Source organism: Salmo salar, chromosome ssa13 (assembly GCF_905237065.1).
Source record: "Salmo salar chromosome ssa13, Ssal_v3.1, whole genome shotgun sequence".
Lineage (NCBI taxonomy): Eukaryota > Metazoa > Chordata > Actinopteri > Salmoniformes > Salmonidae > Salmo > Salmo salar.
The window spans coordinates 101,425,526-101,451,749 of NC_059454.1; the positions used below are offsets into that span (position 1 = coordinate 101,425,526).

The 26,224-nt window shown below is 44.9% G+C and overlaps 1 protein-coding gene across 5 annotated transcripts in view; it reads left to right on the forward strand.

Moving 5' to 3' along the window:
• LOC106568428 (SH2 domain-containing protein 3C) overlaps nucleotides 1-26,224 on the forward strand; it is a 116,783-nt gene that overhangs the window by 25,157 nt on the left and 65,402 nt on the right. For 3 of the 5 annotated variants that reach the window (XM_045692534.1, XM_045692535.1, XM_045692538.1), the window contains one exon: nucleotides 2,332-2,371. In XM_045692534.1, coding sequence (XP_045548490.1) covers nucleotides 2,332-2,371 — 40 coding nt within the window. Of the gene's footprint in view, nucleotides 1-2,331; nucleotides 2,372-25,241; nucleotides 25,750-26,224 lie in introns of those variants that run through there. The other 2 variants (XM_045692536.1, XM_045692537.1) reach the window with 2 other exon arrangements.

Here is a 26,224-nt window from a genome sequence, read left to right on the forward strand (position 1 = left end):
ATCCAGGCTGTATCACATCCGGCCGTGATGGTTAAATAAATAAAAATAATAATATAGGCTGTTCTTACAGTACTCTCCCTGTATACCAAGTCAGAACCGTAGGATAAATAAAGGAGGCATACAAGCACACAATGAAAGCTCTTACAATATTCTATGATTACATTTCTCTAAAACAGGCTATAGGCTACATGTGCCAGAACAGTAGGCTAAGTTTTGAGGGAGAAAGGGACCAAATTATTAGGGTGAGGCACATGGGCTACTAACAGCTTACTACACAACATACACTTAGTATTACTTTTTTAGCTATAGACCGTATACATATCTCCCAGGGGGCAGTAGGGATGACCAGGGATGTTCTCTTGAAAAATGTGTGAATTAGGCAATTTTCCTGTCCTGCTAAGCATTCAAAATGTAACTTGTACTTTTGGGTGTCAGGGAAAATGTATGAAGTAAAAAGTACATAATTGTATTTAGGAATGTAGTGAAGTAAAAGTAAAATTTGTCAAAAATATAAATAGTAAAGTAAAGTACAGATACACAAAAAACTACTACTTAAGTAGTACTTTCAAGTATTTTTACTTAAGTACTTTACACACTGTAACTGTACCAGACAGGGGGAGACAGGGCAGACGGTGAACAGATCGCCAGGTGGAATCCAAGCAGCAGTGCAGCAGGCAATGGGAGTAGGTGTCACACCCACTTGGGAGAAGCTTTTATTTCTGGAGGCAGATTCATTGTAGAAAATCCCAGCTAACGTAGCTAGCAAGTCTCTGTCCACCATTTTTTTCCATGAGGAAAAGGAAGTTGTTAGCTAGCTATATCTCTTCAGTTTCGGCGAATGGTCCTTTACGACGTCCAAACAAAGTTGTCCTGTGGCCGTTGTATTTAGGAGATTGCGAGGAGGATATCTTCTGATGTGATAAATATTCAAAAATATTGTTTCTTATTGAGGTAATTTACATTTGAAGTGTCCTGACTGCTTATCAGTTCAAAATAGAGATTAATCCAGTGGCTACTGTATTGTAATGACCTCTGTACAGATGGAGGGGGCTTCAAAGGCCTCTGCATTTGGGTGGGGGAGGCTGTGAAACTCTCCTACCATTGTTGGGCTCAAGGGCTTTGACACCTCTCACTTCAAACCTCAGTGCTAACTGAAGTTGCAGCAGGATCTGTTCTGTCCTAGCAAGCTTGGTAGCCTTTTAATTTAGCATTCAGTCCTTATAAAGTAAAATATATCATTGTACTTGATTTTTCTTCTTGGCTTTAAAAGTAGCTTCAGACTGAACATTACTCACTCAGATCCAGGTCGCATGGTGTTTTCAGGGTTCTTGTGCTTCTTTTGCTGATCGTTGGTTTGCCAGTGCATTTGCTGTGTAGACCTTGGAAATAACAATCTTTGGTAGCAGTAGCATGTCATTTTGTCCAAAATCAGGTTGTAGGTTTTGAGTTTTGATTTGGAGTGAAGGTTATGTTGTGGTGGGTAGTATCCTGTATATGTCCTTGCAGAAAAATCCAAGTTTATATAATTCTAAATCTATCTTTTTGCCTATGATGTGGAATGTAGTCAAGCTCCACCGTGGGGCCTATATAAAATTCCCAGTCAAGATCCATGCCTCCACCACAAGGCCTATCAGATTCCCAGCCCTGCCCTGCTCTGCTCTGTCATGGGACTCTTTGATCTTGTTTCACCGTGAACATGTACAATGTAGCTCTGCCATAGGGCCTTTGCAATGTAATGTAATATGACTGACTGGGCATACAACTCCGCTGTGGGAACCAGGACATTTAAAGTGTGTGTGTGTGTGTGTGTGTGTGTGTGTGTGTGTGTGTGTGTGTGTGCGTCCGTGAGCGTTTGGCTGTGTGTATATATGTGTGAGCGTGTGTATGTGTGCATGCATGTGTGTGGACTGTGAGAAATAACAGGGTTTTAGAACTCTGTCCTCAGTGGGCATGTAATTACCCTCTCTGATTGGCAGGGTTATATGATCTAGCTGCACTGTGGGGGCTACAGCTGCGTCGTGGGGCCTATAACGTATGTCTCCTCCCAGCTCCACCGTGGGGCCTTGTCATTTGGTCTCTCTCTATGCAAAGTGTGAATTATGTGGTAATGTTATGGAGCCCTTGAGAATTGAGGGCTCATACTCCTCCTACACGATGAAGCCTGATATGTGATCTCTTATCCCCTGATGTAAAGCATGTTAAACACCCTGTAGCACTTCCATGGGGAATATGCTTATTGTATATAGCACAGTATAGGGTTATCAGTCTACATTCTGCACACATTGGACTAATAATATATTGATACAACTCTCTCTGTCCTCTTCAAAACAGCCACATGGACCCAGCAGACAGCCAGGGTGAATATGTCAAGGTAAGACATGTTTTTTTCTTCTCCCTCCTGTCTGTCTATCTGTCTATGCTGGTTCTGCTAGTGTCAGTGGCCCTACTCAGAAGGCCCAGAAAACCCGTCTAAGCAGTGGTCACCAGTTAGTAAGGGCGGAAAGAAAAGAAAACACAAAGTGGATATATCTTCTTTAGGAAAACAGCCCTGATGTTGGAAACAAACATCCATAATGTTGTCATCCAAAGTCACATGCATTTATTTTCCCAGCTACAGTATATATATATATATATAATATATAATATATATAATATAGCACACAATATTTTACATACAGTAGGTTTTTAGAGGACCAAAGAGTTTGGTTTGCTTCGTGTTTTCGTTTCTGCCATGGAAAACATATTGCGATACAGGTACCGTCCTAGCCCTACCATTTAGTATCAGTGTGAGTTGAATGTGTTGATATTTCTAGTGTGCTTATAGTTGATCTGTTGATCTGCTTTGGCTTTGTAATGAGCTTTAAGGGGAGCTGTATTTAAGCTCTTGACTCCAGGGACTGTGTTTGTAATTTTAGACTCAGTGCTTTCACCGCTCTGCTCGCCTCTCTGCTAAGGCTCAATGGGTTGGATGGTGTTTGTGGAATACACACTTCAAACTCTCCAAATACTCTCTTGTTTTGTGTTGAATGTAGATTTAAATAAGTCTCTACGTTTAAGTTGTTAATGTGGCTTCTCTAATCATAATAATTGACTGTGCAGAATTCATTTTAGAACTGGATCACTTATACTGGAGGGTCTTTTCTTTAAAAAAACACTTTAGTTATATTGGACCATCATTGTAATGTGGTCTTTGAAATGTAATTCTTGGTGATTATACCCCTATGCTTCTGCAATTAGGCCCATTTCAGCAGTCTCTCTCAGCGTTTAGCCTAATTAATTCTGCCATTAAGGAAATTGAATCCAAAGTTAACAGCGCTGCTTCAGCACTTCTGGGTTCCAGGCCAATGTGTTGGATGTGGTTCGTGACCAAGCTAGTAGGTAGGTGAGGTTCTGGATCAGGCCAGTAGGTAGGTGTGGTTCGTGACCAAGCTAGTAGGTAGGTGAGGTTCTGGATCAGGCCAGTAGGTAGGTGTTGTTCGTGACCAAGCTAGTAGGTAGGTGAGGTTCTGGATCAGGCCAGTAGGTAGGTGTGGTTCTGTATCAGGCCAGTAGGTGTGGTTCGTGACCAAGTTAGTAGGTAGGTGAGGTTCTGGATCAGGCCAGTAGGTAGGTGTGGTTCGTGACCAAGCTAGTAGGTAGGTGAGGTTCTGGATCAGGCCAGTAGGTAGGTGTGGTTCTGGATCAGGCCAGTAGGTAGGTGTGGTTCTGGATCAGGCCAGTAGGTAGCTGTGGTTCTGGACCAGGCCAGTAGGTAGGTGAGGTTCAGGATCAGGCCAGTAGGTAGGTGTGGTTCTGGATCAGGCCAGTAGGTAGGTGTGGTTCGTGACCAAGCTAGTAGGTAGGTGTGGTTCTGGATCAGGCCAGTAGGTAGGTGTGGTTCTGGATCAGGCCAGTAGGTAGGTGGGGTTCTGGATCAGGCCAGTAGGTAGGTGTGGTTCTGGATCAGGCCAGTAGGTAGGTGGGGTTCTGGATCAGGCCAGTAGGTAGGTGTGGTTCTGGATCAGGCCAGTAGGTAGGTGTGGTTCAGGATCAGGCCAGTAGGTAGGTGTGGTTCTGTACCAGGCCAGTAGGTGGATGTGGTTCAGGATCAGGCCAGTAGGTAGGTGTGGTTCTGGACCAGGCCAGTAGGTAGGTGTGATTCTGGACCAGGCCAGTAGGTAGGTGTGGTTCTGGATCAGGCCAGTAGGTAGGTGTGGTTCTGTACCAGGCCAGTAGGTGGATGTGGTTCAGGATCAGGCCAGTAGGTAGGTGTGGTTCTGGACCAGGCCAGTAGGTGGATGTGGTTCAGGATCAGGCCAGTAGGTAGGTGTGGTTCTGGATCAGGCCAGTAAGTAGGTGAGGTTCTGGATCAGGCCAGTAGGTAGGTGTGGTTCTGGATCAGGCCAGTAGGTAGGTGGGGTTCTGGATCAGGCCAGTAGGTAGGTGTGTTTCTGGATCAGGCCTGTAGGTAGCTGTGGTTCTGGACCAGGCCAGTAGGTAGGTGTGGTTCTGGATCAGGCCAGTAGGTAGGTGTGGTTCTGGATCAGGCCAGTAGGTAGGTGAGGTTCGTGACCAGGCCAGTAGGTAGGTGGGGTTCTGGATCAGGCCAGTAGGTAGGTGGGGTTCTGGATCAGGCTAGTAGGTAGGTGTGTTTCTGGATCAGGCCTGTAGGTAGCTGTGGTTCTGGACCAGGCCAGTAGGTAGGTGTGGTTCTGGATCAGGCCAGTAGATAGGTGTGGTTCTGGATCAGGCCAGTAGGTAGGTGTGGTTCTGGACCAGGCCAGTAGGTGTGATTCAGGATCAGGCCAGTAGGTGGGGGTGTACACCTGGTTTCTGGGGTTCTAACCACAGTAGAGGTTAGAGGGAGAATGTGACCCTGATGTTGTGACACACACACACACACACACACACACACACACACACACACACACACACACACACACACACACACACACACACACACACACACACACACACACACACACACACACACACACACACACACAAACAAATTGGAGTCACCTCATATGTTTTGGAATATTTGTATTCTGTAGAGGCTTCCTTCTTTTCACCCTGTCATTTAGGTTAGTATTGTGGAGTAACTCTATTGTTGTTGATCCATCCTCAGTTTTCTGCTATCACAGCCATTAAACTCTGTAACCGTTTTAAAAGCACCTTTGGCCTCACGGTGAAATCCCTAAGTGTTTTTTTCCCTCTCCGGCAACTGAGTTAGGAAGGACGCCTGTATCTTTGTAATGACTGGGTGATACATTGATACACGATCCAAAGTGTAATTAATAACCTCATCATTTATTTATTCATTTTTATTTTATCCTTATTTTACCAGGTATGTTGATTGAGAACACATTCTCATTTTCAGCAACAACCTGGGGCATAGTTACAGGGAGGGGGATGAATGAGCCAATTGGAAGCTGGGGATAATTAGGTGACCAGGATGGTATGAGGGCCAGATTGGGAATTTAGCCAAGACACCAGAGTTAACACCCCTACTCTTATGTACCATGGGATCTTAGTGACCACAGAGAGTCAGGACACCAGGGTTAACACCCCTACTCTTATGTACCATGGGATCTTAGTGACCATGCTCAAAGGTATATTCAATGTCTGCTTTTTTTTATTTTACACATCTACCAATAGGTGCCCTTCTTTGCGAGTCATTGGAAAACCTCCCTGGTCTTTGTGATTGAGTCTGCGTTTGAAATGTACTGCTCGACTAAGGGACCTTACAGATAATTGTATGTGTGGGGCACAGAGATGAGGTAGTCATTGAAAAATCATATATATACAGTGCATTTGGAAAGTATTCAGACCCTTCCCTTTTACCACATTTTGTTACATTATAGTCTTATTCTAAAATTGATTGTATTTTAAATCCTCAGCAATCTACACACAATACCCCATAATGACAAAGCCAAAACAGATTTTTAGACATTTTTGCTAATTTATTAACAATAAAAAACAGAAATATCTTATTGACATAAGTATTCAGACCGTTTGCTATGTAACTCGAAATTGAGCTCAGGTGCATCCTGTTTCCATTAATCATCCTTGAGATGTTTCTAGAACTTGATTGGAGTCCACCTGTAGTAAATTCAATTGATTGCACATGATTTGGAAAGGCACACACCTATATAAGGTCTACACAGAGGAATTCTTGAGCTCTGTCAGAGTGACCATCTGGTTCTTGGTCCCCTCCCTTACCAAGGCCCTTCTCCCCCGATTGCTTAGTTCGGCCGGGCGGCCAGCTGTAGGAAGAGTCTTGGAGGTTCCAAACTTCTTCCATTTAAGAATGATGGAAGCCACTGTGTTCTTGGGGACCTTCTAATGCTGCAGAAATGTTTTGGTACCCTTCCCCAGATCTTTGCCTCAACACAATCCTGTATCAGAGCTCTACGGACAATTCCTTTGACCTCATGGCTTGGTTTTTGCTCTGACATGCACTGTCAACTGTTGGGCCTTATATAGACAGGTGTTTGTGTGCCTTTCCAAATCATGTCCAATCAATTGAATTTACCACAGGTGGACTCCAATCAAGTTGACCAAACATCTCAAGGATGATCAATGGAAACAGGATGCACCTGAGCTCAATTTCGAGTCTCATAGCAAAGGGTCTGAATAGTTATGTAGATAAGGTATTTCTATTTTTTTTAATTATAAATGTACAAACAAACTGTTTTCGCTTCGTCATCATGGGGTATTGTGTGTCGATTGCTGAGGATTTTTATTTAATCCATTTTAGAATAATGCTGAAACGTAACAACATGTGGAAAAAGTCAAGTGGTCTGAATACATTCCGAAGGCACTGTATATACTGTACAGTACCAGCCAAAAGTTTGGAAGCACCTACTCATTCAAGTGATTCTCTTTATTTTTACTACTTTCTACATTGTAGAATAATAGTGAAGACATCAAAACTATGAAATAACACATATGGAAACATGTAGTAACCAAAAATGTGGTAAACAATTCTAAATATATTTTATATTTGAGATTCTTCAAATAGCCACCCTTTGCCTTGATGACAGCTTTGCACACTCTTGGCATTCTCTCAACCAGCTTCACCTGGAATGCTTTTCCAGCAGTCTTGAAGGAGATCCCATGTATGCTGAGCACTTATTGGCTGCTTTTCCTTCTCTCTGCGGTCCGACTCATCCCAAACCATCTCAATTTGGTTGAGGTCAGGGGATTGTGGATGGCAGGTCATCTGATGCAGCACTCCATCACTCTCCTTCTTGGTCAAATAGCCCTTACACAGCTTGGAGGTGTGTTGGGTCATTGTCCTGTTAAAAAAAAATGATAGTCCCACTAAGCCCAAACCAGATGGGATGGCGTATCGTCTTTTTAAGAAGGCACACCTGTTAATTTAAATGCATTCCAGGTGACTACCTCATGAAGTTGGTTTAGAGAATGCCACGAGTGTGCAAAGTTGTCATCAAGGCAAAGTGGCTTTTTGAAGAATCTCAAATATAAAATATATTTTGATTTGTTTAACATTTTTTGTTTACTACATGATTCCAGATGTGTTATTTCATAGTTTTGATGTCTTCACTATTATTCTACAACGTGGAAAATAGTAAAAAGAAAAAACGCTTGAACGAGTAGGTGTTCTAAAACTTTTGACCGGTAGTGTATATGAATATGGTCTGTATGTACTGCATGTCTGTGTTTTATCATGAAATCACAGAAAGAGGCTGCCTCTGAAACCATCTCTACAGTTGGATGGTATGGGCCTAGTGGGTCTGGAGGGAGAGGTGGGGCATTTTTATATGCAGTTAATTAACATATACAGTGGGGGGAAAAAGTATTTAGTCAGCCACCAATTGTGCAAGTTCTCCCACTTAAAAAGATGAGAGAGGCCTGTAACTTTCATCATAGGTACACGTCAACAATGACAGACAAAATTAGAAAAACATTCCAGAAAATCACATTGTAGGATTTTTTATTAATTTATTTGCAAATTATGGTGGAAAATAAGTATTTGGTCAATAACAAAAGTTTATCTCAATACTTTGTTATATACCCTTTGTTGGCAATGACACAGGTCAAACGTTTTCTGTAAGTCTTCACAAGGTTTTCACACACTGTTGCTGGTATTTTGGCCCATTCCTCCATGCAGATCTCCTCTAGAGCAGTGATGTTTTGGGGCTGTCGCTGGGCAACACGGACTTTCAACTCCCTCCAAAGATTTTCTATGGGGTTGAGATCTGGAGACTGGCTAGGCCACTCCAGGACCTTGAAATGCTTCTTGCGAAGCCACTCCTTCGTTGCCCGGGCGGTGTGTTTGGGATCATTGTCATGCTGAAAGACCCAGCCACGTTTCATCTTCAATGCCCTTGCTGATGGAAGGAGGTTTTCACTCACAATCTCACGATACATGGCCCCATTCATTCTTTCCTTTACACGGATCAGTCGTCCTGGTCCCTTTGCAGAAAAACAGCCCCAAAGCATGATGTTTCCACCCCCATGCTTCACAGTAGGTATGGTGTTCTTTGGATGCAACTCAGCATTCTTTGTCCTCCAAACACGACGAGTTGAGTTTTTACCAAAAAGTTATATTTTGGTTTCATCTGACCATATGACATTCTCCCAATCCTCTTCTGGATCATCCAAATGCTCTCTAGCAAACTTCAGACGGGCCTGGACATGTACTGGCTTAAGCAGGGGGACACGTCTGGCACTGCAGGATTTGAGTCCCTGGCGGCGTAGTGTGTTACTGATGGTAGGCTTTGTTACTTTGGTCCCAGCTCTCTGCAGGTCATTCACTAGGTCCCCCCATGTGGTTCTGGGATTTTTGCTCACTGTTCTTGTGATCATTTTGACCCCACGGGGTGTGATCTTGCGTGGAGCCCCAGATCGAGGGAGATTATCAGTGGTCTTGTATGTCTTCCATTTCCTAATAATTGCTCCCACAGTTGATTTCTTCAAACCAAGCTGCTTACCTATTGCAGATTCAGTCTTCCCAGCCTGGTGCAGGTCTACAATTTTGTTTCTGGTGTCCTTTGACAGCTCTTTGGTCTTGGCCATAGTGGAGTTTGGAGTGTGACTGTTTGAGGTTGTGGACAGGTGTCTTTTATACTGATAACAAGTTCAAACAGGTGCCATTAATACAGGTAACGAGTGGAGGACAGAGGAGCCTCTTAAAGAAGAAGTTACAGGTCTGTGAGAGCCAGAAATCTTGCTTGTTTGTAGGTGACCAAATACTTATTTTCCACCATAATTTGCAAATAAATTCATTAAAAATCCTACAATGTGATTTTCTGGATTTTCTTTTCTCATTTTGTCTGTCATTGTTGACGTGTACCTATGATGACAATTACAGGCCTCTCTCATCTTTTTAAGTGGGAGAACTTGCACAATTGGTGGCTGACTAAATACTTTTTCCCCCCACTGTATATGGCACACCGCACACTGGTGGTTTGCACAGACACACCCCATCAGTGTGTCTGTGTGCGCGGGTGTGTGTGCGCACATTTTTGTGTGTCCCATCTAGCACATTTGGATCCTAGGAAGTTGTGAGAAAGTACGTTTTTGGTTACCCATTGGTTCTGGGAACGAAGCCATACGACTGGTAAAACTGAAAGGTTTTTAAACGGAAGTGAATGTTTCGCTTGCTCTGGGAACATACATTTATAGGTAGCAGGGAGGTTCTGAGAATGTTTTACTATGGTTCTGAGAATGTTTTACTATGGTTCCAGGGAGGTTCTGAGAATGTTTTACTATGGTTCCAGGGAGGTTCTGAGAATGTTTTACTACTATGGTTGCAGGGAGGTTCTGAGAATGTTTTACTATGGTTGCAGGGAGGTTCTGAAAATGTTTTACTATGGTTGCAGGGAGGTTCTGAGAATGTTTTACTATGGTTGCAGGGAGGTTCTGAGAATGTTTTACTACTATGGTTGCTGAAAGTTTTTCTGGAAGGATTTATTAACGTTCTGAGAACAAAAATGGTAGGTTATTTGAAGGTAATTAAATAACATTCTGAGAACATCTTTCAATAAGACTGCTAAGTGTTTTGAACTAATTTTCTTAGGCATTAATCATGCAGATACATTTCTTTATTATTAGGGCACGGTGTCAGTGAGATTCAAACTTATTATGTTTAATTCACTGTCCATGGAATTATTGCACCACCACCAGGATGGAGTTAGCATGCCATGTTTTTTACTCATATAAAGCTGTTCATTTTAGTCTATTCAAAAGAAGCCATTTCAAAGGAAACAAGCACTCATTAAGATCAGCCAACACGGCCAACACACCTGAAGACACTTAACAAGATGGAGGATAGAGAGAGTTTTGTTGATGCTGAGAACGGAATATATATGTTTTTAAATAACATTCTTAGAACGTTCTCTGAATGTTACTAAAGTTTTCTTGTGGTTTTTATGGATTTTTTTCTTAATGTTCTCTGAACAATTTGAGAACATGACTTTAAATAGAACCATGAGGAAACCTGTTGGAAATGTTACACTGAAGTACTGAAATTCTCACAGAAGAACGTTGTTTGTTAACGTTCTCTGAACTATTTGAGAACATTCCCAATATAAACCAGTTGGAGAACGTTCCTAGAACATTACCAAAATGACACGATGATGTGACAGCGTACAGTGAGGCGGTCAGAGACCTGGCAGTGTGGTGCCAGGACAACAACCTCTACCTCAAAGTCAGCAAGACAAAGGAGCTGAACGTGGACTACAGGAAAGGAGAGCTGAGCACGCCCCCATTCACATCGACAGGGCTGTAGTGGAGCGGGTCGAGAGCTTCAAGTTCCTTGGTGTCCACATCACTAAGGACCTATCATGAATCAAACACACCAACAGGGTTGTGAAGAGGGCACGACAACGCCTCTTCCCCTCAGGAGGATGAAAAGATTTGGCATGGGCCCTCAGATACTCAAAAAGATATTCAGCTGCACCATTGAGAGCATCTTGACTGGCTGAATCACCACTTGGTTGGGCAACTGCCCGGCATTCGACTGCAAGGTGCTACAGAGGGTAGTACCTACGGCCAGGTACATCACTGAGGTCAAGCTCCCTGCCATCCAGGACCTCTATACCGGGTGGTGTCAGAGGAAGGCCCTAACAATTGTCAAAGACTCCAGCCACCCAAGTAACAGTCTGTTCTCTCCGTCTGTTCTCTCAGTCTGTTCTCTCAGTCTGTTCTCTCCAGCAAGTGGTACCGGACGGGTAGTACGGGGTAGAGGGTAGAGGGGTAGTGAGGGGTTAGGAGGGTAGTGGGTAATGAGGGGGTAGGGGGTTAGAGGGGTAGTGAGGGGTTAGGAGGGTAGTGCGGGGTAGGGGGTGGGGGGAGTGAGGGGTTAGGAGGGTAGTGCGGGGTTGGGGGTAGAGGGGTAGTGAGGGGTTAGGAGGGTAGTGCGGGGTAGGGGGTGGGGGGAGTGAGGGGTTAGGAGGGTAGTGCGGGGTTGGGGGTAGAGGGGAGTAAGGGGTTAGGAGGGTAGTGTGGGGTTGGGGGTAGAGGGGTAGTGAGGCGGTAGATGGGTTGTTGGGGAGTAGTGAGGGGGTAGGGGGGAAGTTAGGGGGTAGAGGGGTAGGGGGTAGTGCGGGTGTAGAGGGGTAGTTAGGGGTGGGGGAGTAGTGAGGGGGTAGGGGGTAGTGAGGGGTAAGGGGTAGTGAGGGGGTAGTTAGGGGTAAAGGGGGTAGTTAGGGGTAGAGGGGGTAGTTAGGGGTAGAGGGGTAGTGAGGGGGTAGAGGGGTAGTTAGGGGGTTGAGGGGTAGTGAGGGGTAGAGGGGGTAGTTAGGAGGTAGAGGGGTAGTAAGGAGGTAGAGGGGTAGTGAGGGGGTAGTTAGGGGGAAAGGGGGTAGTTAGGGGTAGAGGGGGTAGTTAGGGGTAGTTAGGAGGTGGAGGGGTAGTGAGGGGGTAGAGGGGGTAGTTAGGGGGTTGAGGGGTAGTGAGGGGTAAGGGGGTAGTTAGGAGGTAGAGGGGTAGTAAGGAGGTAGAGGGGTAGTGAGGGGGTAGTTAGGGGTAAAGGGGGTAGTTAGGGGGTAGAGGGGGTAGTTAGGGGTAGTTAGGAGGTGGAGGGGTAGTGAGGGGGTAGAGGGGGTAGTTAGGAGGTAGAGGGGTAGTAAGGAGGTAGAGGGGTAGTGAGGGGGTAGTTAGGGGTAAAGGGGGTAGTTAGGGGGTAGTTAGGGGTAGAGGGGGTAGTTAGGAGGTAGAGGGGGTAGTTAGGAGGTAGAGGGGTAGTAAGGGGGTAGAGGGGTAGTAAGGAGGTAGAGGGGTAGTGAGGGGTGCAGAGGGAGAAGAATAGTGAACTTGCAGAACTGCTGGTCATAAGGCCGCCGGCACACTCTGTCTCTCTGTCTCTCTGTCTCTCTCTCTTTGTCTCTCTGTCTCTCTCTCTCTCTCTCTGTCTCTCTGTCTGTCTCTCTCTCTCTCTCTCTTAGGCAAGGAGCATATTCCTGCTTGACAGATTGAATTAGCCCTGCGTCTCCATTTTATTGTATTTTTATTTCACCTTTATTTAACCAGGTAGGCCAGTTGAGAACAAGTTCTCATTTACAACTGCAACCTGGCCAAGATAAAGCATAGCAGTTTGACAAAAACAACAACACAGAGTTATTGATCTGAGGGAGTTTAAATTGACTGGGCTGAACTTGCTAACATTTTTACATTTACATTTTAGTCATTTAGCAGACGCTCTGATAGTATTGGGTTTCCTCCACTTACCACACTGCTACTGTACACTACACAGTACTGAGCCAGGAAGAACAGACTGAGCCCAGTGAATAACAGACTGGGCCCAGTGAATAGTGAATAACAGACTGGGCCCAGTGAATAACAGACTGAGCCCAGTGAATAACAGACTGAGCCCAGTGAAGAACAGACTGAGCCCAGTGACTAACAGACGGAGCCCAGTGACTAACAGACGGAGCCCAGTGAATAACAGACTGAGCCTAGTGAATAACAGACTGAGCCTAGTGAATAACATACTGAGCCCAGTGAATAACAGACGGAGCCCAGTGAATAACAGACGGAGCCAGGAAGAACAGACTGAGCCCAGTGAATAACAGACTGAGCCTAGTGAATAACAGACTGAGCCTAGTGAATAACAGACGGAGCCAGGAAGAACATACTGAGCCCAGTGAATAACCGACTGAGCCCAGTGAATAACCGACTGAGCCCAGTGAATAACAGACGGAGCCCAGTGAATAACAGACGGAGCCAGGAAGAACATACTGAGCCCAGTGAATAACAGACTGCGCCCAGTGAATAACAGACTGAGCCTAGTGAATAACAGACGGAGCCAGGAAGAACATACTGAGCCCAGTGAATAACATACTGAGCCCAGTGAATAACAGACTGAGCCCAGTGAATAACCGAGTGAGCCCAGTGAATAACCGACTGAGCCCAGTGAATAACAGACGGAGCCCAGTGAATAACAGACGGAGCCCAGTGAATAACAGACTGAGCCCAGTGAATAACAGACGGAGCCCAGTGAATAACATACTGAGCCCAGTGAATAACAGACTGAGTCTAGTGAATAACAGACTGAGCCCAGTGAATAACAGACTGAGCCCAGTGAATAACAGACTGAGCCAGGAAGAACAGACTGAGCCCAGTGAATAACAGACTGAGCCCAGTGAATAACAGACGGAGCCAGGAATAACATACTGAGCCCAGTGAATAACAGACTGAGCCCAGTGAAGAACAGACTGAGCCCAGTGAATAACAGACTGCGCCCAGTGAATAACAGACTGAGCCTAGTGAATAACAGACGGAGCCAGGAAGAACATACTGAGCCCAGTGAATAACAGACTGAGCCCAGTGAATAACAGACTGAGCCTAGTGAATAACAGACGGAGCCAGGAAGAACATACTGAGCCCAGTGAATAACAGACTGAGCCCAGTGAAGAACAGACGGAGCCCAGTGAATAACAGACTGAGCCCAGTGAATAACAGACGGAGCCAGGAAGAACAGACTGAGCCCAGTGAATAACAGACTGAGCCCAGTGAATAACAGACTGAGCCCAGTGAATAACAGACTGAGCCCAGTGAATAACAGACTGAGCCTAGTGAATAACAGACGGAGCCAGGAAGAACATACTGAGCCCAGTGAATAACAGACTGAGCCCAGTGAATAACAGACTGAGCCCAGTGAATAACAGACTGAGCCCAGTGAATAACAGACAGAGCCAGGAAGAATAGACTGAGCCCAGTGAATAACAGACTGAGCCTAGTGAATAACAGACGGAGCCAGGAAGAACATACTGAGCCCAGTGAATAACAGACTGAGCCCAGTGAAGAACAGACTGAGCCCAGTGAATAACAGACTGAGCCCAGTGAATAACAGACTGAGCCCAGTGAATAACAGACTGGGCCCAGTGAATAACAGACTGAGCCCAGTGAAGAACAGACTGAGCCCAGTGAATAACAGACGGAGCCAGGAAGAACAGACTGAGCCCAGTGAATAACAGACTGAGCCCAGTGAATAACAGACTGAGCCCAGTGAAGAACAGACTGAGCCCAGTGAATAACAGACTGAGCCTAGTGAAGAACAGACTGAGCCCAGTGAATAACAGACTGAGCCCAGTGAATAACAGACTGAGCCCAGTGAAGAACAGACTGAGCCCAGTGAAGAACAGACTGAGCCCAGTGAATAACAGACTGAGCCCAGTGAATAACAGACTGGGCCCAGTGAATAACAGACTGAGCCTAGTGAATAACAGACGGAGCCCAGTGACTAACAGACGGAGCCCAGTGAATAACAGACGGAGCCTAGTGAAGAACAGACTGAGCCCAGTGAAGAACAGACTGAGCTCAGTGAATAACAGACTGGGCCCAGTGAATAACAGACTGAGCCCAGTGAATAACAGACTGAGCCCAGTGAATAACAGACGGAGCCCAGTGAAGAACAGACTGAGCCCAGTGAATAACAGACTGGGCCCAGTGAATAACAGACTGAGCCCAGTGAATAACAGACTGAGCCTAGTGAATAACAGACGGAGCCAGGAAGAACATACTGAGCCCAGTGAATAACAGACTGAGCCCAGTGAAGAACAGACGGAGCCCAGTGAATAGCAGACGGAGCCCAGTGAATAACAGACGGAGACCAGTGAATAACAGACGGAGCCCAGTGAATAACAGACTGAGCCCAGTGAATAACAGACTGAGCCTAGTGAATAACAGACGGAGCCAGGAAGAACATACTGAGCCCAGTGAATAACAGACTGAGCCCAGTGAATAACAGACTGAGCCCAGTGAATAACAGACTGAGCCCAGTGAATAACAGACTGAGCCTAGTGAATAACAGACGGAGCCAGGAAGAACAGACTGAGCCCAGTGAATAACAGACTGAGCCCAGTGAATAACAGACTGAGCCCAGTGAATAACAGACTGAGCCCAGTGAATAACAGACAGAGCCAGGAAGAATAGACTGAGCCCAGTGAATAACAGACTGAGCCTAGTGAATAACAGACGGAGCCAGGAAGAACATACTGAGCCCAGTGAATAACAGACTGAGCCCAGTGAAGAACAGACTGAGCCCAGTGAATAACAGACTGAGCCCAGTGAATAACAGACTGAGCCCAGTGAATAACAGACTGGGCCCAGTGAATAACAGACGGAGCCAGGAAGAACAGACTGAGCCCAGTGAATAACAGACTGAGCCCAGTGAATAACAGACTGAGCCCAGTGAAGAACAGACTGAGCCCAGTGAATAACAGACTGAGCCTAGTGAAGAACAGACTGAGCCCAGTGAATAACAGACTGAGCCCAGTGAATAACAGACTGAGCCCAGTGAATAACAGACTGAGCCCAGTGAAGAACAGACTGAGCCCAGTGAATAACAGACTGAGCCTAGTGAAGAACAGACTGAGCCCAGTGAAGAACAGACTGAGCCCAGTGAATAACAGACTGAGCCCAGTGAATAACAGACTGAGCCCAGTGAATAACAGACTGGGCCCAGTGAATAACAGACTGGGCCCAGTGAATAACAGACGGAGCCCAGTGACTAACAGACGGAGCCCAGTGAATAACAGACGGAGCCTAGTGAAGAACAGACTGAGCCCAGTGAAGAACAGACTGAGCTCAGTGAATAACAGACTGGGCCTAGTGAATAACAGACTGAGCCCAGTGAATAACAGACTGAGCCCAGTGAATAACAGACAGAGCCCAGTGAAGAACAGACTGAGCCCAGTGAATAACAGACTGGGCCCAGTGAATAACAGACTGAGCCCAGTGAATAACAGACTGAGCCCAGTGAATAACAGACAGAGCCCAGTAAATAACAGACTGGGCCCAGTGAATAACAGACTGAGCCCAGTGAATAACAGACTGAGCCCAGTGAATAACAGACGGAGCCCAGTGAAGAACAGACTGAGCCCAGTGAATAACAGACTGGGCCCAGTGAATAACAGACTGAGCCCAGTGAATAACAGACTGAGCCTAGTGAATAACAGACGGAGCCAGGAAGAACATACTGAGCCCAGTGAATAACAGACTGAGCCCAGTGAAGAACAGACGGAGCCCAGTGAATAGCAGACGGAGCCCAGTGAATAACAGACGGAGACCAGTGAATAACAGACGGAGCCCAGTGAATAACAGACTGAGCCCAGTGAATAACAGACTGAGCCTAGTGAATAACAGACGGAGCCAGGAAGAACATACTGAGCCCAGTGAATAACAGACTGAGCCCAGTGAATAACAGACTGAGCCCAGTGAATAACAGACTGAGCCCAGTGAATAACAGACTGAGCCTAGTGAATAACAGACGGAGCCAGGAAGAACAGACTGAGCCCAGTGAATAACAGACTGAGCCCAGTGAATAACAGACTGAGCCCAGTGAATAACAGACTGAGCCCAGTGAATAACAGACAGAGCCAGGAAGAATAGACTGAGCCCAGTGAATAACAGACTGAGCCTAGTGAATAACAGACGGAGCCAGGAAGAACATACTGAGCCCAGTGAATAACAGACTGAGCCCAGTGAAGAACAGACTGAGCCCAGTGAATAACAGACTGAGCCCAGTGAATAACAGACTGAGCCCAGTGAATAACAGACTGGGCCCAGTGAATAACAGACGGAGCCAGGAAGAACAGACTGAGCCCAGTGAATAACAGACTGAGCCCAGTGAATAACAGACTGAGCCCAGTGAAGAACAGACTGAGCCCAGTGAATAACAGACTGAGCCCAGTGAATAACAGACTGAGCCCAGTGAATAACAGACTGAGCCCAGTGAAGAACAGACTGAGCCCAGTGAATAACAGACTGAGCCTAGTGAAGAACAGACTGAGCCCAGTGAAGAACAGACTGAGCCCAGTGAATAACAGACTGAGCCCAGTGAATAACAGACTGAGCCCAGTGAATAACAGACTGGGCCCAGTGAATAACAGACTGAGCCTAGTGAATAACAGACGGAGCCCAGTGACTAACAGACGGAGCCCAGTGAATAACAGACGGAGCCTAGTGAAGAACAGACTGAGCCCAGTGAAGAACAGACTGAGCTCAGTGAATAACAGACTGGGCCCAGTGAATAACAGACTGAGCCCAGTGAATAACAGACTGAGCCCAGTGAATAACAGACAGAGCCCAGTGAAGAACAGACTGAGCCCAGTGAATAACAGACTGGGCCCAGTGAATAACAGACTGAGCCCAGTGAATAACAGACTGAGCCCAGTGAATAACAGACAGAGCCCAGTAAATAACAGACTGGGCCCAGTGAATAACAGACTGAGCCCAGTGAATAACAGACTGAGCCCAGTGAATGCAGGTCTAGCAGCAGCTACTGTATGCATTCTAGCAGCAGCTACTGTATGCCTCTCTACCAGACGAACACAATGCATTTTATGCACGCTTTGACAACAACAACATCAAGCCGGGCGTGAGCGCCGTCACCGACCCAGAGGACTGGGTGATCTCGCTCTCCTAGGCCAACGTGAGAAGGGTCTTTAATCAGGTCATCACCCGCAAGGCCGCAGGCCCCGACGGTATTCCAGGGTGCGTTCTCAGAGCATGCGTAGAACAGCTGGAAGGCATATTCACGGTGATTTTCAACCTCTCCTTGTCCCAGTCTGTAATCTCCACATGTTTTAATATGACCACCATCATTCCTGTTCCCAAGAACTCTAAGGCTTCATGCCACAGTGACTACCACCCTGTAGCTCTCACATCTGTAATCATGAGGTGCTTTGAGAGGCTGGGTATCGCACACATTCACTCCACCATCCCAGACACCCTAGACCCACTCCAAATAGTAATACTGCCCCAACAGATCCATAGACGACGCAATCTACATTTCTCTCCAAACTTCCCTCACTCAACTAGATAAAAGGAATACCTATGTGAGAATGCTGTTCATTGATTACAGCTCAGCGTTCAACACCATTATCACCACCTGTGTGTGAACCCCTCCCTCTGAAACTGGATCCTGGACTTTCTGACGTGCTGACCCCAGGTGGTGAGGGTAGGCAACATCACCTCCACCATACTGACCCTTAACATAGGGGCCCAACAGGGACGATGAGTCAGCCTACAGGGAGGTCAGTGACCTGGCAGTGTGGTGCTGCAACAACAACCTCTCCCTCAACGTCAGCAAGACCAAGTAGCAGATCGTGGACTACAGGAAACAGGGGGGCGAACACACCCCTATCCACATCGATGGGACGGCAGTGGAGCAGGTAGACAGCTTCAAGTTCCTCGGTGTCCAAATCACTAAAGACTTAAAATGGTCCAAATACAAACAAACAGTCGTGAAGAAGGCTTGACAGTGCCTCTTCCCCCTCAGATGGTGTGAAAAGAAGACACGGAAAATCGTTAGAGACCCCAACCACCCAAGTCATAGACTATTTTCTCTACTGCCGCACGGCACGAGGTACCGGGGCATCAAGTCTGACACCAACAGGCTCTTGTACAGCTTCTATCCTCAAGCAATACGACTAATAAATAGCTAACAACAGTTACACTGACTGAGTTTACCTTGTATCTTTATTGACCTTTATTTCAATATTTGCACTGTCTCTTTGCACACTCACAGTGTCCTACACACAATCACACACACTGTCACTTGCACACTCGCACACACAAACAGTCACTCCATCATTTGCTCACTGACACATAATACGCATATACAATTATACTGACTCTACACACCCACTCACATACAGTCATCATATACTGTACACTGCTGCTACTCTGTTTATCTTACATCCTGTTGCCTAGTTACCTTACCCCTATACAAGTCGGAAGTTTACATACACCTTAGCCTAATACATTTAAACTCAGTTTTTCACAATTCCTGACATTTAATCAGAGTAAAAATTCCCTGTTTTAGGTCAGTTAGGATGACCACTTTATTTTAAGAATGTGACATGTCAAAATAATAGTAGAGAGAATTATTTATTTCAGCTTTTATTTCTTTCATCACATTCCCAGTGGGTCAGAAGTTTATATACACTCAATAAGTATTTGGTACCATTGCCTTTAAAGTGGTTAACTTGGGTCAAATGTTTCAGGTAGCCTTCCACAAGCTTCCCACAATAAGTTGGGTGAATTTTGTCCCATTCCTCCTGACTGAGCTGGTGTAACTGAGTCAGATTTGTAGGCCTCCTTGCTCGCACACACTTTTTAAGTTTTGCCCACAACTTTTCTATAGGATTGAGGTCAGGGCGTTGTGATGGCCACTCTAATACCTTGACTTTGTTGTCCTTAAGCCATTTAGCCACAACTTTGGAAGTATGCTTGGGGTCATTGTCCATTTGGAAGACCCATTTGCAACCAAGCTTTAACTTCCTGACTGATGTCTTGAGATGTTGCTTCAATATATCCACATAATTTTCTTGCCTCGTGATGCCATCTATTTTGTGAAGTGCACCCGTCCCTCCTGCTGCAAAGCACCCCCACAACATGATGCTGCCACCCCCGTGCTTCATGGTTGGGATGGTGTTCTTTGGCTTGCAATTCTCCCCCTTTTTCCTCCAATCATAACGATGGTCATTATGGCCAAACAGTTCTATTTTTGTTTCATCAGACCAGAGGACATTTCTCCAAAAAGTACGATCTTTGTCCCCATGTACAATTACAAACCGTAGTCTGGCTTTTTTATGGTGGATTTGGAGCAGTGGCTTCTTCCTTGCTGAGTGGCCTTTCAGGTTATGTCGATATATGACTCGTTTTACTGTGGATATAGATACTTTTGTACCTGTTTCCTCCAGCATCTTCACAAGGACCTTTGCTGTTGTTCTGGGATTGATTTGCACTTTTCGCACCAAAGTACGTTCATCTCTAGGAGACTGAACGCGTCTCCTTCCTGAGCGGTATGACGGCTGCGTGGTCCCATGGTGTTTATACTTGCGTACTATTGTTTGTACAGATGAACGTCCTACCTTCAGGCGTTTGAAAATTGCTCCCAAGGATGAACCAGACATGTGGAGGTCTTGGCTGATTTCTTTTGATTTTCCCATGATGTCAAGCAAAGAGGCACTGAGTTTGAAGGTAGGCCTTGAAATACATCCACAGGTACACCTCCAATTGACTGAAATGATGTCAATTAGCCTATCAGAAGCTTCTAAAGCCATGACATCATTTTATGGAATTTTCCAAGCTGTTTAAAGGCACAGTCAACTTAGTGTATGTAAACTTCTGACCCACTGGAGTTGTGATACAGTGAATTATAAGTGAAATAATGTGTCTGTAAACAATTGTTGGACAAATTACTTGTGTCATGCACAAAGTAGATGCCCTAACCGACTTGCCAAAAGTATAGTTTGTTAAGAAGAAATTTGTGGAGTGGTTGAATAACAAGTTTTAATGACTCCAACCTAAGTGTATGTAAACTTCCTACTTCAACTATGTCTACCTCCATCGCTCCAGGATCCCTGCACATGCACATTGCATTCAGAAAGTATTCTGACCCCTTGACTTTGTCCACATTTTGTTACGTTACAGCCTTGTTCTAAAATTGATTTAATTCATTTTTTCCTCATCAATCTACACACAATAGTCCATAATGACAAGGCGAAAACAGGTTTTTAGAAGTTGTAGCAAATATATAAAATATAAAAAACAGTTACTTTATTTATTTAGTATTCAGACCCTTTGCTATGAGACTTGAGCTTAGGTGCATCCTGTTTCCATTGATCATCCTTGAGATGTTTCTACAACTTGGTTGGAGTCCATCTGTGGGAAATGAAATTGATTGGACATGATTTGGAAAGGCACACACCTGTCTATATGCATGTCAGAGCAAAAACCAAGCCATGAAGTCAAAGGAATTGTCCTGTCCGTAGAGCTCCGAGACAGGATTGTGTCGAGACACAGATCTGGGGAAGGGTACCAAAACATTTCTGCAGCATTGAAGGTCCCCAAGAACACAGTGGCCTCCATCATTCTTAAATGGAAGAGGTTTGGAACCACCAAGTCTCTCCCTAGAGCTGGCCGCCCGGCCAAACTGAGCAATCGGGGGAGAAGCCAAGATCCCAATGGTCACTCTGACAGAGCTCCAGAGTTCCTCTGTGGAGATGGAAGAACCTTCCAGAAGGACAACCATCTCTGCAGCACTCCACCAATCAGGCCTTTATGGTAGAGTGGCCAGACGGAAGCCACTCCTCAGTAAAAGGCACATAACAGCTCACTTGGACTTTGCCAAATGGCACCTAAAGACTCTCAGACCATGAGAAACAAGATTCCAGAAGATTCCAGTCTGATGAAAAAGATTAAACTCTTTGGCCTGAATGCCTAGTTATGGTGTAGGGGGATAGGGGGTAGTGAGGGGTAGGGAAGTACTGGGGTAGTTAGGGGGTAGACCCATCATTGCAAAGGGTCTGAATTCTTATGTAAATAAGGTATTTCTGGTTTTTATTTTTTATTAAAAAAAATGGTTTTTGCTTTGTCGTTATGGGGTATTGTGTGTACATTATAATTTATTTTATCAATTTTAGAACAAGGCTGTAACGTAACAAAATGTGTAAAAGGTCAATGGGTCTGAATACTTTCCGAAGGTATACAAGCACAACAACATATACCTGCAAACACTCACACATAAACAGAAATATATTTATCCAGTTTACCATTCTGAAATAAACAGTTGAGATGTATGCATATGTAAATGAGATTAGAAAAGTGTTTCTGAGTGCGTTCTTCACCCCCCTCTTGACACCATACAATTCCTTTCAACTAAAAATAAAGGACAGATTCCTTTGAGAAGGTGTTGAAACTAAAGAGGCACAACTCCCTCCTCTCTCTCTCTCCCTCTTTCAATTCAATACAATGGGCTCTATTGGCATGGGGAACATATGTCTACATTGTCAAAGCAAGTGAACTAGATAATTAACTAAAGTGAAATAAACATTCAAAAACAGTAAACATTACACCCACAAACGTTTCAGAGGAATAGAGACATTTCAAATGTCATGTTATGTCTATATACATTGTTGTAACGATGTGCAAATATTTAAAGTACAAAAGAGAAGATAAATAAACATACATTTGTGTTGTATTTACAATGGTGTTTGTTCTACACTGGTTGCTTTTTTCTTGTGGCAAAAGGTCACACATCTTGCTGTTGTGATGGCACACTGTGGTATTTGGCCCAATAGATATGCAAGTTTAACAAAATTGGATTTGTTTTCAAATTCTTTGTGAGTCTGTGTAATCTGAGGGAAATATGTGACAGACCGTCTCGATTCGGTCTTATGTAGCACATTTTGAAATTGTGTGGTTGTTTTTTTTACATTGGATAAAAGTAGAGACTCAGAGCTAGAAAATGATATATCATACACTGCAGTTGAAGAACAATGGGAAAGTAATTCTGCTTTGAAAGTTGATAAACCTGTAACCCCACTTTTGAGAAAATGGCCCTTGAATGTTTTGGTACACCTACTGGAGAGCTCTTCTTTGTCTACACCCCTCGTTCACACCCTCTTAAGCCCTAGCCCCACCCATCTCTTTAAGGATTCACATTTGAGGCCTTGTACTAAACAGAGTGATTAATGTAGTAAACAGCCAAATATTTCAAGACTAAAAGTAGTGAAAGTAGTAGCCTACAATAAGGAAAAGTCCAGGTAAAAATACACTTTATCCAGTCCTTGGCCTATATCCTAATCTGACTTTGGTGCAGGTCATGTTGTTCTTCACATTACCATCTCTGGTAATCATATAAAATTACATTTACATTTTAGTCATTTAGCAGACACTCTTATCCAGAGCGACTTACAGTAGTGAATGCATACATTTCATACATTTTTTTCTCTGTACTGGTCCCCGTGGGAATTGAACCCACAACCCTGGTGTTGCAAACATCATGCTCTACCAACTGAGCCACACGCGACGAATATAAAATCAATGTTTATTTGTCACATGCACAGGATATAGAAGGTGTAAACAGTCAAGTGAAATGGTTACTTGCATAGTAGCAATATCAAAAACAGAAAGTGTCCAGATAAAAATATTTTATAAATATTTTATAATTATTAGATGACGCTTACCCAGACACACTTGTCTAAATTGATGGGTCATGTGAAGGAAATGCTATAACCAACCCCCAGCCACTTCTAGCTAAGTGGATGGTCACTATTGTCTAGACATGTACACATGTTCATTAAATACAATAGATGGTCGTAATCACCCACAGAGACACCTGGCTACCTTGATGGGCCATGTAATCATCTGGCGAAGTGTTTTGTTTAGACATATAGCTTTCTACCTAAACAATGAGCCAGCATAATCCCAACTCATACTACTACCAACCAATACAAACATTGGCATGGATATAGTATGAATCTGCAGATAGCTAAAGCTAACCAACCAGGTTCAATATTAGCTAGCTAATATTAGGCTATAGCTAAGAATGCAAATTGATGTCTGATTCTAATAATATTACTACACAGATCATACATGTAACGTTAGCTAGCGAGCCAGCAAGCTAACGTTCACTAGCTAGCTAACAATATGCTTTAACTTGCAATGAAAATGACTTTCTGACAAAATTAGAAATGTTTAATACCTGAAAATGTAGCTAGACTCTTACCCGTATACATGGATGAATGCTTCACGGCCGACTGGAACCATTTAACTCCGTTTTGTTTGGCCAGCGTGTCAAGTCACTCCAGTTCACACTGACTGTAGCTTGTGCAGAAAGTAGCAAATCACTTTTTCCAACTGATCTGTCGATAGCACCTGCTAAATTCAGGGTATCGATGTTGTTGAGAGAAGTTGCAAAACTTTTTTTTGTTCTCGATGGCTAACGTTATATATTTCAATAACAGTGCGGTAGAAAGTACTGTCAACACATACTGAGCAGCTCACGTTATAAACAGAAGCAGGCTGCATGGCAGACCAATCCAAACTCATCTCCCGGCATGTCCAGCACATCCATGATCTCAGCCAGTTTCCGTGGCTGAACCAATTAGACTTGTAATTTAACCGTTTTATTTGTATTTACGGATGGAATACAAGTTTGTTATTAAGGCACATGAAAGTTCACATGTTCCAGAAGGCATTTCTGCCAAAAAACAAATTTTGATAAAAAATATAAAAATGTTTACATTCAAATGCCTCTCCTGTGAAGTAGTGACGTGCGACATTCGCCTAGTTTCCTGAAACCAGTCACATGTGTCTCTAATATGGTCATATATTTGGCAGGAGGTTAGGAAGTGCAGCTCAGTTTTCACCTCATTTTGTGGGCAGCGTGCACATATCCTGTCTTCTCTTGAGAGCCAGGTCTGCCTACAGTGGCCTCTCTCAATAGCAAGGCTATGCTCACTGAGTTTGTACATAGTCAAAACTTTCCTTAAATTTGGGTCAGTCACAGTGGTCAGGTATTCTGCCACTGTGTACTCTCTGTTTAGGGCCAATAGCATTCTAGTTTGCTTTGTTTTTTGGTAAATTATTTCCAATGTGTCAATCTTCTTGTTTTCTCATGATTTGTTTGGGTCTAATTGTGATGCTGTTCTGGGTCTTTGTAGGGCCTGTTTGTGTTTGTGAACACAAACAGACCCCACTCTCTCTCTCGCTCTCTCTCCCCTCTCTCTCTCCCCCCCTTCTCTCTCTCTCTCTCTCTCTATCTCTCCCCCCTCTCTCTCACTCTCATTGTGTTCTCTCTTTCGTTCTCTCTCTCTGTTTCTTTCTCTCTCTCTCTGTGGTAATGAAGGAGGAGGGGATGGGTGGGGTCTGCCTTGCCTCCGCCAGTGCCTGCAAGCATTTCTCCCTCTCCCTCCTCCCTCTCCCTCATCCCTCTCTCCCTCTCTCCTTTCCACCCTCCCCCCACCCACTCCTTTCATCAGAAACGGATGAGGTAATCCCTGCCAGGGCTCGTGAAGCACAGTGAGAGTGTGAACGGGAGAGAGAGAGAGAGAGAGAGAGAGAGAGCGAAAGCGAGAGAGACTGTGCGGAGCTGAGAGAGGGATATGACATTAACAGCAAAGTGCAAGGGGATAGGGCCCTGATCAGTAGTAGCAGTAGTACCAGCAGTAGCAGCAGTACCAGCAGTAGCAGCTGTAGTGTTAGCTAGCGTTAGTAACGTAGGGTAGCGTAGCTGCCACACAGTGTAAGTGAGATGAGCTGCTGCCAGGGCTGCTAGCGAGCACAGGAGCGGAGCGCTGCCTGCCTGCCTGCTGTGGGACAGTGACAGAGAGGAGAGCTGGTGCTGGGGACCTCAGGGCGGGGTACAGCCCAAGCTGAACGGAGCTGAGCTGTGAGGACAGGACAGGAGAGGAGAAGGGAATCATGACGGAGCGCTGTAGCCTATGGAGCACCCTGTCGGCAGCTGCCTGCTGTTTCTACAGAGGCTCCTTCATGCAGGTGCAGGTGAGGGGGGATGTGTGTGTGTGTGTGTGTGTGTGTGTGTGTGTGTGTGTGTGTGTGTGTGTGTGTGTGTGTGTGTGTGTGTGTGTGTGTGTGTGTGTGTGTGTGTGTGTGTGTGTGTGTTTGAGAAATCAAAGAGCAAGACAGAGGTGATTCAGATTATGTTTTTGTTAGAGTTCACTTTTTAAAGAACAGAATCTATATGTTGGCTTTGAATTTCTGGACATATCTGGTAGTGGTTTTATGTCTGTGTGTGAGAGAGTTTAAATAGGTGTGTTGGAGTGTGTTCATTCCCGTGTTGGCCAGCAGCTAGCTGGTGATACTGGGAGGATGATCTACTTGTCTGATTTAGGAGCCTCAGCAACATGAGCATGGCTGATTCCTGAGAGATAACATAAGGATGTTTTGTTGGTACATTGTGTCCAGACACTTGTAGCATTAGAGCATCACAGGAGAGATTAGCACGGAGATGAATTAC